The 17,501-nt window shown below is 50.9% G+C and overlaps 3 protein-coding genes across 5 annotated transcripts in view; 2 read left to right on the forward strand and 1 right to left on the reverse strand.

Annotated features, from left to right (window-relative positions):
- The window catches only part of SLC44A2 (solute carrier family 44 member 2), a 238,175-nt gene that overhangs the window by 60,892 nt on the left and 159,782 nt on the right, over positions 1 to 17,501 (reverse strand). The gene's annotated exons all lie outside the window — the stretch shown is intronic.
- The window catches only part of KRI1 (KRI1 homolog), a 74,522-nt gene that overhangs the window by 34,988 nt on the left and 22,033 nt on the right, over positions 1 to 17,501 (forward strand). The gene's annotated exons all lie outside the window — the stretch shown is intronic.
- Positions 5,501 to 17,501, forward strand: part of LOC126942503 (hsp90 co-chaperone Cdc37) — a 185,881-nt gene continuing 173,880 nt past the window's right edge. Inside the window, exons 1-9 of one of the 3 annotated variants that reach the window (XM_050770156.1) lie at positions 5,501 to 5,623; positions 9,121 to 9,277; positions 9,519 to 9,586; positions 12,246 to 12,376; positions 12,484 to 12,631; positions 12,726 to 12,852; positions 14,928 to 15,076; positions 15,479 to 15,550; positions 16,244 to 16,402. In XM_050770156.1, the coding sequence (XP_050626113.1) occupies positions 5,582 to 5,623; positions 9,121 to 9,277; positions 9,519 to 9,586; positions 12,246 to 12,376; positions 12,484 to 12,631; positions 12,726 to 12,852; positions 14,928 to 15,076; positions 15,479 to 15,550; positions 16,244 to 16,402 (1,053 nt within the window). In that variant the 5' untranslated portion in view covers positions 5,501 to 5,581. The remainder of the gene's footprint in view (positions 5,624 to 9,120; positions 9,278 to 9,518; positions 9,587 to 12,245; positions 12,377 to 12,483; positions 12,632 to 12,725; positions 12,853 to 14,927; positions 15,077 to 15,478; positions 15,551 to 16,243; positions 16,403 to 17,501) is intronic. The other 2 variants (XM_050770157.1, XM_050770154.1) reach the window with 2 other exon arrangements.

Consider the following 17,501-nt stretch of genomic DNA (forward strand, 5'->3'; position numbering starts at 1 on the left):
AAACACAAAATTAGCCGGGCATGTTGGTGCATGCCTGTAATCCCAGCTACTAGGGAGGCTGAGGCAGGAGAATCGCTTGAACCTGGGAGGCGGAGGTTATGGTGAGCCAAGGTCGCACCATTGGCCTCCAGCCTGGGCAACAAGAGCAAAACTCCGTCTCAAAAAAAAAAAAAAAAAAAGGCCAAGCGCAGTGGCTCAAGCCTGTAATCCCAGCACTTTGGGACGCCAACGTGCAACGTGGGCCAATCACAAGGTCAGGAGTTCGAGACCAGCCTGGCCAATACGGCAAAACCCCATCTCTACTAAAAATACAAAAATTAGCCGGGCATGGTGGCACAAACCTGTGGTCCCAGCTACTTGGGAGGCTGAGACGGAAGAATCACTTGAACCCATAAGGCGGAGGTTGCAGTGAGTCAAGGTCACACCACTGCACCCCAGCCTGGGTGACAGAGTGAGACTCCGTCTCAGAAAAAAAAAAAAAAAAAAAAAAAAAAAAAAAAAAAAAAATCTTGTGCTTTCCAGGGCTCAAATCCCAGCTCTGCTTCTTCGGACTGGATGACATCGTAAAAATCACTTACCCTCTCAGGGCCTCAGTTTCCCTATCTGTCAAATGAATATAATAGAGTTGGGGGAGGTGGCTCACATCTGTAATCCCAGTGTTTTGGAAGACTGAGGTGGGAGGATGGCTTGAGGCCAGGAGCTCAAGACCAGCTTGAGCAACGGAGTGAGACCCCATCTCTACAAAAAATTTAAAGATTAGCCGGGAGTGGTGGTGCTCACCTGCAGTCCCAGCTACTGGAGAGGTCTAGATGGGAGAATCTCTTGAGTTCAGAAGATTGAGGCTGCAGTGAGCTGTGATTGCACCACTGTACTGCAGCCTGGGTGACAAAGCAAGTCCCTGTCATAAATAAACAAACACATAAACAAATAAAATAAACAAGTAAATAAATAAATAAATACAAGAAAATGGGCTTCCCTAATTCAAGGGATTGTCTTGAGGATTCCTACATGGGAGACATTTAGGGCCACCCTCACTTAGGGTGAGCACGATTTAAGCCAGAGTTAGTGTTACTAATAGTAATATTTGCATCCAGCAATATAGCAAAGTAGGCGGAAGCAGGCTGGGACCAGACTGTTAAATCCTGGGACTCAGATTTGAATTCTGGCTCAGCTCCCTCCAGGCTGTGTGGCCGCGGGCTTGGGCAGGTGCCTTCACCTCTCTGTGTCCCTGCTTCTGACTTTCCAAGATGGCACGAAGGAGACCTGTGCCAGATGATAACTTTTTATTTTTCATTTTATTTATTTATTTTTTTGAGATGGGGTCTCACTCTGTCACCTAGACTGGAGTGCAGTGGTGCAACCTCGGCTCACTATAACCTCCGCCTCCCCGGTTCACGTGATTCTCCTGCCTCAGCCTCCCAAGTAGCTGGAATTACAGGCGCGCGTCACCACGCCTGGCTAATTTTTGTGTTTTTGGTGGAGATGGGATTTCACCAAGTTGGCCAGGCTTGTCTCAAACTCCTGGCCTCAAGTGATCTGTCCACCTTGGTCTCCCAAAGTGCTGGGATACAGGCATGAAACACGGCTCCTGGCCCGGATGATAATGTTTTCATTAAAGTGCAGTGCTGCTGTCAATGTTGATGTTAATTTCAGGTGGAGAGGCAAATGGATGATCCTGATAGCTGCTGTTCTCTAAGTCCCCACCTCCAGGGGCTGATAAACGGCTGGGGGCGCTGTTTGGGGAAAGGACAGGTGAGGTCTAGGTAGGCTGAGTCTTGCTCCCTGGAGGCCCTGAAGGACATCTCCTTCCCTCAGCCAAGCAAGGTGGTTCTGAGCAAGGCTGAGGTTTACTTTCCCTTTCCTTCTGCCCTGTCCTCAATACTACCGCACTTTGGGACGCCAAGGTGGGTGGATCACGAGGGCAAGAGTTTGAGACCATCCTGGCCAACACGGTGAAACCCTGTCTCTAATACAAATACAAAAATTAGCCAGGTGTGGTGGCGGGCACCTGTAGTCCCAGCTACTCAGGAGGCTGAGGCAGGAGAATGGCTTGAACCTGGGAGGTAGAGGTTGCAGTGAGCTGAGATTGAACCACTGTACTCCAGCCGGGTGACAGAGCAAGACTCCGTTTCAAAAAAAAAAAGGAAAGTCATGGGGTGGAATCTGGGTCTGCAGCAGCTGGTGTGCATGAAACATGCATGGAGCTAGGGGTTGTGCCAGGCATTTGGCTATGCAATTGCAGGAGAGGGCACCATAGCTGTTATACCCATTTAACAGAAGGGGAGACTGAGGCACAGCAGGTGCAATCACCAGCCCATGCCTTACAGCCAGTGTGTGGTGGTGTCAAGAATCAAACCCAGCATCTGTGCTCTCAACTGCTACATCATCATCCAGATCATCATCTTCATCCTCCTCCTTCTCAGCGACATGGTTGACAGTCAGCTTCCAAGTTCCCTTCCAACACCACGTTGCACAGAATAACTCATTTAATCTGCACAAACCAGGTACAGTGGCTCAGACTACGTCTGTAATCCCAGTACTTTGGAGGGTCAAGGTGGGAGGATTGCTTGAGCCCGGGAGTGTGAGACCAGCCTGGGTAACATACAGAGACCCCAAAAAATTAAAAAATTAGCTAGGTGGGCCGGGCGCGGTGGCTCATGCCTGTAATCCAGCACTTTGGGAAGCTGAGGTGGGTGGATCACGAGGTCAGGAGTTCAAGACCAGCCTGGCTAAGATGGTGAAACCCCATCTCTACTAAAAATACAAAAAAAAAAAAAAAAAAAAAAAAAAATTAGCCGGGCATGGTAGCAGGCACCTGTAATCCCAGCAACTTGGGAGGCTGAGGCAGAGAATTGCTTGAAGCTGGGAGGCAGAGGTTGCAGTGACCAGAGATTGAGCCATTGTACTCCAGCCTGGGTGACAAAGCCAGACTCCATCTAAAACATAGAACAAAAACAACCAAAAAAAAGTTAGCTAGGTATGGGCCAGGTGCAGTGGCTCACGCCTGTAATCCCAGCATTTTGGGAGGCCAAGGCAGGTGGATCACGAGGTCGGGAGTTCATGACCAGCCTGGGCAACATAGTGAAACCCCGTCTCTACTAAAGATACAAAAAATTAGCCGGGCATGGTGGCGCACGCCTGTAATCCCAGTTACTCGGGAGGCTGAGGCAGGAGAATCGCTTGAACCTGGGAGGCAGAGGTTGCAGTGAGCAGATATCACATCATTGCACTCCAGCCTGGGTAACAGGACGAGACTCCATCTCAAAAAAAAAAAAAAAAAAAAAAAAAGCTAAGTGTGACTAGGAGTGGTGGTTCATGCCTGTAATCCCAGCACTTTGGGATGCCAAGGCAGGTAGATCACCTGAGGTCGTGAGTTCGAGACCAGCCTGACTAACATGGAGAAACCCCATGTCTACCAAAAATACAAAAAAATTAGCTGGGCGTGGTGGCTCATGTCCGTAATCCCAGTTACGTGGGAGGCTGAGGCAGGAGAATTGCTTGAACCCAGGTGGCGGAGGTTTCAGTGAGCTGAGATCGTGTCATTGCACTCCAGCCTGGGCAACAAGAGCAAAACTCCGTCTCAAAAAAAACTAACTAGGTGTGGCGGTTTGTGCCTGTAGTTCTAGTTACTAGGGAGGCTGAGGTAGAAGGATGGCTTGAGCCCAGGAAGTCGAGGCTGCAGTGAGCCATGATTGCATCACTGCACTCCAGTCTAGGGTACAGAGTGAGACCCTGTCTCTACAAAAAACGGTTTTTTGGCTGGGTGCAGTAGCTCACACCTGTAATCCCAGCACTTTGGGAAGCCACGGCAGGTGGATCACCTGAGGTCAGGAGATCGAGATCATCCTGGCTAACACGGTAAAACCCTGTGTCTACTAAAAATACAAAAAATTAGCCGGGCACGGTGGTGGGCGCCTGTAGTCCCAGCTACTCCGGAGGCTGAGGCAGGAGAATGGTGTGAACCCGGGAGGCGGAGCTTGCAGTGAGCCGAGATCACCCCACTGCACTCCAGCCTGGGCGACAGAGCGAGACTCCGTCTCAAAAAAAAAGAAAAAAAAAATTAGCCGGGTGTGGCGATGCTTGCCTGTAATCCCAGTTACTAGAGGCAGGAGGATTGCTTGAACCTGGGAGGCAGAGGTTGCAGTGAGCCAAAATCATGCCACTGCACTCCAGCATGGGCAACAGAGCGAGACTCTATCTCAAAAAAAAAAAAAAAAAAAAAAAAAAAAAAAAAAAGGTTTTTTGGAATGAATAAGAGTAATTTGTAAGAATAATAAAAGTGGCCGGGCGCGGTGGCTCAAGCCTGTAATCCCAGCACTTTGGGAGGCCGAGACGGGTGGATCACGAGGTCAGGAGATCGAGACCATCCTGGCTAACACGGTGAAACCCCGTCTCTACTAAAAAAAATACAGAAAACTAGCCGGGCGAGGTGGCGGGCGCCTGTAGTCCCAGCTACTTGGGAGGCTGAGGCAGGAGAATGGCATAAACCCGGGAGGCGGAACTTGCAGTGAGCTGAGATCCGGCCACTGCACTCCAGCCTGGGCGACAGAGCGAGACTCCGTCTCAAAAAAAAAAAAAAAAAAAAAAAAAAAAAAAAAAAAAAAAAAAGAATAATAAAAGCAAGTACATTTGTTCTGGTCCACAGTTCCTGTTACTGAATGAATGAGTATTTCAAATTCACTCAGTAAAATTCACCAGTAAAATTTATTATATGAATGAGTGAATGAATGAATTGGACAAATTTTGAGCACTCAGTGCTGAGCACTAGGGACATAAACATGAACCAGACAAAGTCCCTGTTGTACTGGGGCTGACGTGTGTGGGTGAGACTGAGGAGAAACAAGATGAATGGATGGATGAATTAATGATAGGATGAATGAATGGATGGATAGATGGGTGGATGAATGGATAGATGAATTAATTAATGAATACAAGAATGGATGAATGGATGGATGGATGGATTGATAAATGTTTAGGTGAATAAATTAATGCAAGAATGGATGAACAGATGGATGGATGGATAGATGAATAAATTGATGAATGTTAGAATGGATGAATGAATGGATGAATAAATGGATGGATGGATGGATAATGGATAGATGAATAAATAAATGAATGCAAAAATGGATGAATAAATGGATGCCGGATGGATGGATCAATGAATTGATGGAAGATGGCTAAATGAGTGGATGCATGGATGGATTAATGAATGGATGGATTAATGAATGCAAGAATGGAAGGATGCATGGTTGGATGGTGAATGGACAGATGAATGAAAGGAAGGATGAATGAATGGATGGAAGGATGGATGACTGGTCTGGGGTCTCCACCCGTCATTACTGCTGGGTGGCTAGGGAAAGTGAAGGGGGGCAGCAGACGCATCTGAAGTCGTAGTACCTCTCCCGGCCCCGCAGCCGTCTTCACGTTGGCCGACAGCGCTGCTCACCTGGCCGCCTCCCCTTTAAGACGCACACACCTGGGCTCTCACCTGGGCGCAGGCGCTTCCGCAGGAAGAAGGAAGCGGCGCCGCTGTCGCCTCCCGGCGCTCCCTGCCCGCCTCCTAGGTCCCTCAGCTGCCACCATGTCCGCCTCGGCTGTCTTCATTCTCGACGTCAAGGGCAAGGTGAGGCTGGGCATGAGGAGTTGGGAGACGGACAGGTGAGGTCTCGCTCCCGGGGATTCAGGGGCGACCCCTCCGCGCAGGCCACGGAGGCCCCAGCAAGGGGCCTGGGAACAACCCCCCGCCCCCGCAATCCCTGGAAATCCCGGGTCAAATCCCACCTCCAGCATTCACTCGCTTTATGCCTGAGGCCAAGGCGATCACCTCCCAGGGCCTCAGTTTCTCTGTAGGTAAAAATGGGAGCAACAGAGGTCCCCACCCAATGAGAATTAATACAACTCGCTGCGTGTAAACTACTTAGCACAGTGGCCTTTCTGGAAATATTAGGGACTCAGCAAATTGAAATTATCTCCATCACCGTCGGCATCCACAGTGTTAATACCTGGGGAAGGCAGCTGGAACAGGGGCCTCTAACTCCCCCGATCTGTGGCTGCCTTGCCTCTTCCTGAAGTCCTTTTATTCCTCTTGTCTTTTTTTAATTTGGAGACAGGGTCTCTTGCTGTCTCCCAGGCTTGAGTGTAGTGGTGCAATCATAGCTCACTGCATCCTGAAATTTCTGGGCTCAAGCGATCCTCCTGCCTCGGTCTCTGGAGTAGCTGTGACTACACAGGTGCAGGCCACCATGCCTGGCTAATTCTTGACATTTTTTTGCAGAGGGATCCCGCTATGTTGCCAAAGCTGGTCTCAAACTCCTGAGTAGCTGGGGCTGCTGGCTGACCCCTCCATGCCCGGCTTTTTTTTGAGGTGGAGTTTCACTCTTGTTACTCAGGCGGGAGTGCAGTGGTGCTATCCTGGCTCACTGCGACCTCTGCCTCCCGGGTTCAAGCGATTCTACTGCCTTAGCCTCCTGAGTAGCTGGGATTACAGGTGCCCACCACCACACCAGGCTAATTTTTTTGTATTTTTAGTAGAGACGGGGTTTCACCATCTTGGGCAGGCTGGTCTCAAACTCCTGACCTCAGGTGGTCTGCCCGCCTTGGCCCCCTAAAGTGCTGAGATTACAGGCATGAGCCACCGCGCCCAGCCATGCCTGGCTATTTTTAATTTTTTTTTGTTTTAATGGAGTCTTGCTCTGTCACTCAGGCTGGAGTGCAGTGGCTCCATCTTGGCTCACCGCAACCTCCACCTCCCAGATTCAAGCAACTCTCCTGCCTCAGCTTCCCGAGTAGCCGGGACTACAGGTATGTGCCACCGTGCCTGGCTAATTTTTGTATTTTTATTTTTTATTTTTTTGAGATGGAGTCTCACCTTGTCGCCCAAGCTGGAGTGCAACAGCATGATCTTGGCTCACTGCAACCTCCACCTCTCGAGTTCAAGTGATTCTCCTGCCTCAGCCTCCTGAGTAGCTGGGATTACAGGCGCATGCCATCATGCCCAGCTAATTTTTTGTATATTTAGTAGAGATGGGGTTTCACCATGTTGGCCAGGATGGTCTCAATCTCTTGACCTCGTGATCCACCCACCTCGGCCTCTCAAAGTGCTGGGATTACAGACATGAGCCACTGCGCCCAGCCACATCTGGCCTATTTTTATTTTTTTGTAGAGATGGTGTCTTGCTATGTTGCCCAGGATGGTCTTGAACTCCTGGGCCCCAGCTATCCCCTGCTTCAGTCTCCCAAAGTGCTGGGATGACAGGTGTAAGCCACAGCAGCCAGCCTGTCCTGTCATTTAATAGCCAAAATAAGAGTGGCGATGAAAATAATATTCCCGTTAATATTAATAGTGAGAACTAAGATGTTTGAGAACCTGCCATGGGTCCTCCCTGTTCAGATGCTGGACGAAACAACCTTAGGAAGTAGTAACTTTTTTTTTTTTTTTTTTTTGAGACGGAGTCTCGCTCTGTCACCAGGCTGGTGTGATTTCAGCTCACTGCAACCTTCACCTCCTGGGTTCAAGTGATTCTCGTGCCTGAGCCTCCCGAGTAGCTGGGATTACAGGCATGTGCCACAACACCCAGCTAATCTTTATATTTTTAGTAGGGACGGTGTTTCACCATGTTAGCCAGGATGGTCTTGATCTCTTGACCTCATGATCTGCCCGCCTCAGCCTCCTAAAGTGCTGGGATTAAAGGTGTGAGCCACCACGCCCAGCCAGAAGTGTTCACTATTATGGATGGCTTCCTGACTACCAGGCACAATCATATGAATAATCATTTTTCTTTTTCCTTTTTTTATCCTTCTTCCTTTCCTTCCTTTCCTTTCTTTTTCTTTTCTTTCCTTCTTTTCTTTCTTTCTTTCTCTCCCCTTCCTTCCTACCTTCCTTCCTACCTTCCTTCCCTCCCTCCCTCCCTCCCTCCCTCCTTCCTTCCTCCCTTCCCTCCTTCCTTCCTTCCTTCCTTCCTTCCTTCCTTCCTTCCTTCCTTCCTTCCTTCCTTCTTTTCTTCAGGGTCTCACTCTGTTGCCCAGGCTGGAGTGCAGTAGTATAATCACAGCTCACTGCAGCCTCAGCCTCCTAGGTTCAATCGATCCTCCTGCCTCAGACTCCAGAGTAGCTGTGACTACACAGGTGCAGGCCACCATGCTCAGCTAATTCTTGAAATTTTTTGTAGAGGAATCCCGCTATGTTGCCAAAACCGGTCTCAAACTCCTGGCCTCAAGCGATTCTCCTGCCTCGGTCTCCCGAAGCAGTGGGATTACATGAGTGAGTCATTGCACCTGGACTTTTCTTTCTTTGTCTTTTTCTTTTTTTAAATAATCCCATTTTGGTGCAAATGAAGTCTGGGGCAGCAGCAGGGATTCTGGACCCAGGATGACTTAGATCAATCGCCAGTTTCCATATGCTTCCAACGGACATGGTTTCTAACCTCACTTCTCCTATGTGAAATTGAGATGATGATAACATCTACCCCACAGGGTTGTGGCAAGAACTAATAAGTTAGCAAACATCTACTCTTGTTTTAGTTGCCTGCCTTCCTGCCTGCCTTCCTGCCTGCCTGCCTGACTTCCTTCCCTCTCTCCCTCCCTTTCTCTCTTTCTTTCTCTTTCTTCTTTTGAGACGGAGTCTTGCTCTGTCGCCAGGCTGGAGTGCAGTGCCGCGATCTCAACTCACTGCAACCTCCGCCTCCCAGGTTCAAGTGACCCTCCTGCCTCAGCCTCCCGAGTAGCTGGGACTATAGGCGTGCATCACCACATCCGACTAATTTTTTGTATTTTTAGTAAAGACGGGGTTTCACCATGTTGGCCAGGATGGTCTCGATCTCTTGACCTTATGATCCACCCGCCTCATCTTCCCAAAATGCTGGGATTACAGGCATTAGCCACTGTGTCCAGCTGTCGCCTACTCTTTACTAAAACACAGCCTGGTGCTTAGTGAGGGTCCTAGACCCATTTAGCTGTTATCATCACACTCCCATTTTATAGAGCGGGAAACAGGCACAAGGCGGCAGAGCCTTGCCCGAGCCCCTCAGCTAGGAAGTAGGGTCAGAACCGGGCACTGTGCCCCCGCAGCGTGGTAGGTTCCTGGATGCTGGTGGTGACCAGGTCCTTTCCTCCCACCCTCAGCCGTTGATCAGCCGCAATTACAAGGGCGATGTGGCCATGAGCAAGATTGAGCACTTCATGCCTCTGCTGGTACAGAGGGAGGAGGAAGGCGCCCTGGCCCCGCTGCTGAGCCACGGCGAAGTCCACTTCCTATGGATCAAACACAGCAACCTCTACTGTATCCACCCCACGTGGTGTCCCTGGGGGTGGGTGTGGGGGGTATTGGCGATGGTGGCACCTCAGGCCGAGAGAGGGTGGGCTGAGGACAGGCGTTGCCCAGCACATCTCTGTGGCTCAGGCTAGCGGGCAGGGGCAGGTAGAGATGAGGGCGGTGGCAAGGGACAGGGTGGAGGTTCAGGGTCTGTATTCCATTTACTCCTCCATAAATGACACCTTTTCCTTAACCTTGCTGCCCCCAGTGGTGGCCACCACATCGAAGAACGCCAATGCCTCCCTGGTGTACTCCTTCCTGTATAAGACAATAGAGGTAGGTACTAGCGTCCCATTGGCTGACTGGTCTATCTGTCTACCCCTCTTGCCAGCCTCTTTCAAAATCCTTTTCTGATAGGAAGCCTTCCCAGATCTCTCTGGGCCTTCTTTTTTTTTTTTTCTGGTAGAGACGGGGTCTTGCTATATTGCCCAGGCTGGTCTAGAACTTCTAGATTGAAGCAATCCTCTTGCCTCGGCCTCCCAAAGTGTGGGAGCCACCACACTCAGCCCTTCCCTGGGGCCTTGTTCGTGTCCCTGTACATCCACCATCAAAGCCCCATCACTCTGCATCTCATCAGCTACTTATGAAGTCATCTCTCCCTAAAGGGCAGGTACCAAGAATGTCTCAGAGAGTGTACGGCTCAGCTAAGCTGGAAGACTTGGCATCCAATCCCAGGTTCCCTGCTTCCTCGCTGTGTGACCTTGAGCAAGTGACTTCTTGTCTCTGTGCTTTAAAAAAAAAAAAAAGAAAAAAAGGCCACGCACTGTGGCTTATGCCTGTAATCCCAGCATTTTGGGAGGCCAAGGCGGGCGGATCACTTGAGGCCAGGAGTTCGAGACCAGCTTGGGCAACCTGGTGAAACCCCTTCTCTACTAAAAATACAAAAATTAGCCGGGTGTGGTGGCAACTGCCTGTAATCCCAGCTACTCTGGAGGCTAAGGCAGTAGAATTGCTTAAACTTGGAGGGCAGAGGTTGCAGTGAGCCAAGATCACACCACTGCACTCCAGCCTGGGTGAGAGTGAGACTCCATCTCAAAAAAAAAAAAAGTCTGGAAGCCCTTCCCCTCCCCTCCCTTCCCTTCTTCTTCTTCTTCTTTTTTTGATATAGCGTTTTGCTCTTGTTGCCCAAGGTAGAGTACAATGGTGTGATCTCTGCTCACCACAACCTCTGCCTCCCAGGTTCAGGTGATTCTCCTGCCTCAGCCTTCCTGAGCAGCTGGGATTACAGGCATGCACCACCATGCCCGGCTAATTTTTTTGTATTTTTAGTGGAGATAGGTTTCTCCATGTCGGTGAGGCTGGTCTTGAACTCCTGACCTCAGGTGATCCACCCCCCTCAGCCTCCCAAAGTGCTGGGATTACAGGCATGAGCCACCGCACCTGGACCCTTCCCTTCTTTTGAGACAGAGTTTCGCTTTTGTTGCTCAGGCTGCAATGGCACAATCTCAGCTCACCTCAACCTCTGGGTTCTCAGCCTCAGCCTCCTGGGTTCAAGGGATTCTCCTGAATCAGCCTCCTGAGTACCTGGGATTACAGGCATGTGCCACCACACCCAGCTAATTTTCTGTATTTGGCCAGGCTGGTCTCAAACTCCTGACCTCAGTGATCCACCCACCTCAGCCGCCTAAAGTGCTGTGAGTACAGATATAAGCCACCATCCCTGGCTTGTTTCTTTCTTTTCTTTTTTTTTGAGACACCATGCCCCACTAATTAAAAAATTTTTTTTTAGTAGAGGCTGGGCACGGTGGCTCACGCCTGTAATCAAAGCACTTTTGGAGGCTGAAGCGGGTGGATCACTTGAGGTCAGGAGTTTGAGACCAGCCTGGCCAACATGGAGAAACCCTGTCTCTACTAAAAATACAAAAATTAGCCGGGCATGGTGTCGTGCACCTGTAATCCCAGCTACTGGGGAAGCTGAAGCAGTAGAATCACCTGAACCTGGAAGGCGGAGGTTGTGGTGAGCTGAGATCTCGCCACTGCACTCCAGCCTGGGCAACACTGTGAGACTTAGTCTCAAAAAAAAAGCCACCACACCTGGCCTTTTTTGCCTACTTTTTCAAGCATTCAGCACACTTTCTTTTCTTTTCTTTTCTTTTTTTGAGATAGGGTCTCACTTTGTTGCCCAGGCTGGAGTATAGTGGCACAATCTCAGCTCACTGTAACCTCTACCTCCTGGGTTCAAGCAATTCTCCTGCTTCAGCCTCCCTAGTTGCTGCAGTTACAGGCAGGTGCCACCATGCCTGGCTAATTTTTGTATTTTTAGTAGAGACGGGCTTTCACCATGTTGGCCAGGCTGGTCTCAAACTCCTGACCTCAAGTGATCTGCCTGCCTCGGCCTCCCATTATTGGGATTACAGGCATGAGCCACCATGCCTGGCCTTTTTTGTTTTTTTGAGACGGAGTCTCGCTCTGTCGCCCAGGCTGGAGTGCAGTGGCGCGATCTCGGCTCACTGCAAGCTCCGCCTCCCGGGTTCACGCCATTCTCCTGCCTCAGCCTCCCGAGTAGCTGGGACTACAGGCGCCCACAACCGCGCCCGGCTAATTTTTTGTATTTTTAGTAGAGACGGGGTTTCACCGTGGTCTCGATCTCCTGACCTTGTGATCCGCCCGCCTCGGCCTCCCAAAGTGCTGGGATTACAGGGTGAGCCACCGCGCCCGGCGCCTTTTTTGTTTTTGAGACAGGATCTTATTCTGTTGCCCAGGCTGGAGTGCCTCCTCCAGTGGCATCCTCATGGCCCACTGAGGCCTCGACCTCCTAATAAAATTTTTGTTGTTGTTAGAGATAGGGGCTCACTGTGTTGCCCAGGCTGGTCTGGAACTCACCTCAAGTGATCCTTGTGCCTTGGCTTCCCAAGGTGCTGGGGTTACAGGCATGAGCTACTGTGCCCAGCCCTTAGCCACACTTTTGTGGGTGTCTCTCTCCCCTGACCCCCAGGTATTCTGCGAATACTTCAAGGAGCTGGAGGAGGAGAGCATCCGGGACAACTTTGTCATCGTCTATGAGTTGCTGGATGAGCTCATGGACTTTGGCTTCCCGCAGACCACCGACAGCAAGATCCTGCAGGAGTGAGTGGACCCCTGGGGGCAGGCTGGACTGTGGGTGTAAGTAACTGGAGGAGGTCCACAGAGGTGTCCCTGTGTCCAGCTGCCTGTCCCTACCGCCCTCACTCCAGGTACATCACTCAGCAGAGCAACAAGCTGGAGACAGGCAAGTCACGGGTGCCACCCACTGTCACTAACGCTGTGTCCTGGCGCTCTGAGGGTATCAAGTATAAGAAGAACGAGGTCTTCATTGATGTCATAGAGTCTGTCAACCTGCTGGTAAGCCCGCATACCTCCCCCGCACCCCTTCCAGGGCCTGGCTGCGGGAGAGGGAGCTGGATGCCTGCTGACCACCCCCCACATCCATCCTCAGGTCAACGCCAACGGCAGCGTCCTGCTGAGCGAGATCGTTGGTACCATCAAGCTCAAGGTTTTTCTGTCGGGAATGCCAGAGCTGCGGCTGGGCCTCAATGACCGCGTGCTCTTCGAGCTCACTGGCCGTAAGTATTTAGGGGACCTTTCTTCTGAGAAGTGCACAGGGGAGTCGCAAACCTGGCCCACGTGGGGACTTAGAGAATCGCCGCCGGTTTTGAAATAAGTGCTCCCACGCCATCTGCTGGTCACGGCCAGTATTGCAGCCAGCGGTTGACTGTTTCAAAGACTGTTTCAAAGGCTATTTCATGATTGAGCGACTGTTGGGTGCCAGGTGCAGTTTTAGGCTCTGAGGACACAGCAGTGAAGAAAAAGACAAACCCTCGTTCTTACAGAGATGATATCCCACTGGGAGGAGGAGACATTATAACATCTTTTTTTTTTTTTTTTTTTTTTTTTTTTTGAGACGGAGTCTCGCTCTATCGCCCAGGCTGGAGTGCAGTGGCGCGATCTCGGCTCACGGCAAGCTCCGCTTCCTGGGTTCACGCCATTCTCCTGCCTCAGCCTCCTGAGTAGCTGGGACTACAGGCGCCCGCCACCGCGCCCGGCTAATATTTTGTATTTTTAGTGGAGACGGGGTTTCACCGTGGTCTCGATCTCCTGACCTTGTGATCCACCCGCCTCGGCCTCCCAAAGTGCTGAGATTACAGGCGTGAGCCACCGCGCCCGGCCCATAACATCTTATTTATGTATTTATTTATTTAGAGATGCGGTCTTGCTGTGTCGCTCAGGCTGGAGTGTAGTGGTGTGATCATAGCTCACTGCAGCCTTGATCTCCGAGGCTCAGGTGATCCTCCCACCACAGCCTCTCGAGTAGCTGGGACCACAGGCATGGACCACCTACTTTTTAAATTTTTTATAGAGACGGGGGTCTCGCTTTGTTGCCCAGGCTGGTCTAATCTCCTGGCCTCAAGCGATCCTCCTGTCTTGGCCTCCCAAAGTACTAGGAGTACAGGTGTGAACTACTGTGCCTGGCTCAGCATCTTATTTATTTATTTATTTGAGATGGAGTCTCGCTCTGTCACCAGGCTGGAGTGCAGTGGCATGATCCCAGCTCACTGCAACCTCTGCCTCCTGGGTTCAAGCGATTCTCCTGCCTCAGCCTCCCGAGTAGCTGGGACTACAGGCAAGTGCCACCACGCCCTGCTAATTTTTTTTTTGTATTTTTAGTAGAGACAGGGTTTTACCACGTTGGCCAGGATGGTCTCAATCTCTTTACCTTGTGATCCACCTGTCTTGGCCTCCCAAAGTGCTGGGATTACAGGTGTGAGCCACCACGCCCGGCCTCAGCATCATATTTAAAAGTCAGATATTTAAAAGTCAGACATGCCGGGCGCGGTGGCTCACGCCTGTAATCCCAGCACTTTGGGAGGCCGAGGCGGGCGGATCACAAGGTCAGGAGATCGAGACCACGGTGAAACCCCGTCTCTACTAAAAATACAAAAAATTAGCCGGGCGCCGTGGCGGGCGCCTGTAGTCCCAGCTACTCAGGAGGCTGAGGCAGGAGAATGGCGTAAACCAAGGAGGCGGAGCTTGCAGTGAGCCGAGATCGCGCCACTGCACTCCAGCCTGGGCGACAGAGCGAGACTCCGTCTCAAAAAAAAAAAAAAAAACAAAAAAAATAAAAAAAATAAAAAAATAAAATAAAAGTCAGACACTGCCAGGTGTGGTGGCTCACGCCTGTAATCCCAGCACTTTGGGAGGCCGGGACAGGCGGATCACCTGAGGTCGGGAGTTTGAGACCAGCCTGACTAACGTGGAGAAACTCCGTCTCTACTAAAAATACAAAATTAGCCGGGAGTGGTGGCACATGCCTGTAATCCCAGCTACTCAGGAGGCTGAGGCAGGAGAATTGCTTGAATTCGGAAGGTGGAGGTTGTGGTGAGCCAAGATCGTGCCATTGCACTCCAGTCTGGGCAACAAGAGTGAAACTCTGTCTCAAAAAAAAAAAAAAAAAAAAAAAATTCCAGGCCCTGTGGGTACAGATGCTAGGTTTGGATTCCAGCTCTACTCTCCCAGTTTTTATTCATCCTCTCTGGGCCTCAGTTTCCCCATATGTGAAATCGGTGATAGTGGTGGGCAGGGAAGGTAGGGAGGGATCCTTTCCTGTTCCCCAGGGTCACTCTGCACTCTCCACTCTGAGTTTCAGGCGGCAAGAACAAATCGGTAGAGCTGGAGGATGTAAAATTCCACCAGTGCGTGCGGCTCTCTCGCTTTGACAACGACCGCACCATCTCCTTCATCCCGCCTGACGGTGACTTTGAGCTCATGTCCTACCGCCTCAGCACCCAGGTGAGGCGGGGTCCAGCCACATGTGGGTGGGGTAGGATGGGGTAGGCTGCAGAGTGACGCTGGGCCCAGCGCGGTGGCTCACGCCTGTAATCCCAACACTTTTGGAGGCTGAGTCGGGCGGATCACTTGAGGACAGGAGTTCGAGACCAGCCTGGCCAACAGGGTGAAGCCCCATCTCTACTAAAAATACAAAAATTAGCCAGGTGTGGTGGCACATGCCTGTAATCCCAGCTACTGGGGAGGCTGAGGCAGGAGAATTGCTTGAATCCGGGAGGCGGAGGTTGCAGTGAGCCGAGATCACGCCATGGCACTCCAGCCTGGGTGAAGAAGCGAGACTCTGTCTCAAAAAAAAAAAAGAAAGAGAGTGACCCGTCTCCAAGAACTCCCCCCTTCTTCACACAGGTCAAGCCACTGATCTGGATTGAGTCTGTCATTGAGAAGTTCTCCCACAGCCGCGTGGAGATCATGGTCAAGGTGGGCCTTGGGGGAACGCTTATTAACAATACATGATTTCGGGTGGGCATGGTGGCTCACACCTGTAATCCCAGCACTTTGGGAGGCTGGGATGATTAGATCACTTAAACCCAGGACTTTGAGACCAGCCTGGGCAACATGGTGAAACCTATTTCTACAAAAAATACAAAAATTAGCCCAGTGGTGAGTGCCTGTAGTCCCAGATAGTTGGGAGGCTGAGGTGGGAGGATTGCTTGAGCCCAGGAAGAGGAGGTTGCAGTGAGACAAGGACCCTAGCCTGGATGACAGAGCTAGACTTCATCTCCAAAAAAAAAAAAGAAAAAACAAAGTCTGGCCGGGCGTGGTGGCTCACGCCTGTAATCCCAGCACTTTGGGAGGCCAAGGCGGGTGGATCACGAGGTCAGGAGATCGAGACCATCCTGGCTAACACGGTGAAACCCCGTCTCTACTAAACATATAAAAAAAACTAGCCGGGCGTGGTGGCGGGTGCCTGTAGTCCCAGCTACTCGGGAGACTGAGGCAAGAGAATGGCATGAACCCAGGAGGCGGAGCTTTCAGTGAGCTGAGATCTCACCACTGCACTCCAGCCTGGGCGACAGAGCGAGACTCCGTCTCAAAAAAAAATAAGTAAATAAAAGGGCTTGGTGAATATTTGAAGGATGAGCAAGCGAATTCTTCATGCTCCCCTGACAGGCCAAGGGGCAGTTTAAGAAACAGTCAGTGGCCAACAGCGTGGAGATAGCTGTGCCTGTACCCAGCGATGCTGACTCCCCCAGATTCAAGACCAGTGTGGGCAGCGCCAAGTATGTGCCAGAGAGAAACGTCGTGATTTGGAGTATTAAGTCTTTCCCGGTAAGCACCAGGGACCGGCGGGGGATCTGGGGGTGGAGGGAACTGGAGCAGTGTAGGGGCTGCCCAGGAGGCATGAGAACAAGGCAGAGAGTAAATCAGAGACCCAGTCAGGTGTGGTGGCTCATGACTGGAATGCCAGCACTTTGAGAAGCTGACATGGCAGATTGTTTGAACCCAGGAGCTGGAGACCAGCCTGGAGAATACAGTGAGACCCTACCTCTATAAAAATATTAAGAGGAGGTGGGCGCAGTGGCTCACACCTGAAATCCCAGCACTTTGGGAGGTTGAGAGGTGAGCGGATCACGAGGTCAGGAGTTTGAGACCAGCCTGGCCAACATGGTGAAACCCCATCTCTACTAAAATTATAAAAATTAGCTGGGTGTGGTGGCACATGCCTGTAATCCCAGCTACTCAAGAGACTGAGACAGGAGAATTGCTTGAACCAGGGAGGCAGAAGTTGCAGTGAGTTGAGATCGTGCCACTGTACACTCCAGCCTGGGTGACAGAGCGAGACTCTGTCTCAAAAAAAAAAAAAAAAAAAATTAAGGAGCCGGGCGTGGTGGCTCCTACCTGTAATCCTAGCACTTTGGGAGGCTAAGCAGGTGGATCAGCTGAGGTTAGGAGTTCAAGAACAGCCTGACCAACATGAAACCCCGTCTCTACTAAAAATACAAAAATTAGCCGGGCGTAGGGGCGCGTGCCTGTAATCCCAGCTACTCAGGAGGCTGAGGCAGGAGAATCACTTGAACCTGGGAGGTGGAGGTTGCAGTGAGCTGAGATCGCGCCACCACATTCCAGTCTGGGTGACGGAGTGACACTCTGTCTCAAGAAAAAAAATTAAGAAGAAAGAAATACAAATACATCAGAGAGGTACATATGTATGCAAGTGATTATTTTGTGGGAGTGATCAAGCTAGGAACCAGGCCAGTTTATTTCAAAGATGGGTAAACTTCCATGATGGGAAGTGAGTAGATTTAAATATCCCCCTGCCAATGTCTCGAAGAAACCAGCCCTGGGTTCAACTTCCTCACTATTGCTTTGCTGAGCTGGGTGGGTTTGGGAAACCCATTTTCACTTAAGGAGGCTCAGTTTGCCCATC

Source organism: Macaca thibetana, chromosome 19 (assembly GCF_024542745.1).
Source record: "Macaca thibetana thibetana isolate TM-01 chromosome 19, ASM2454274v1, whole genome shotgun sequence".
NCBI lineage: Eukaryota > Metazoa > Chordata > Mammalia > Primates > Cercopithecidae > Macaca > Macaca thibetana.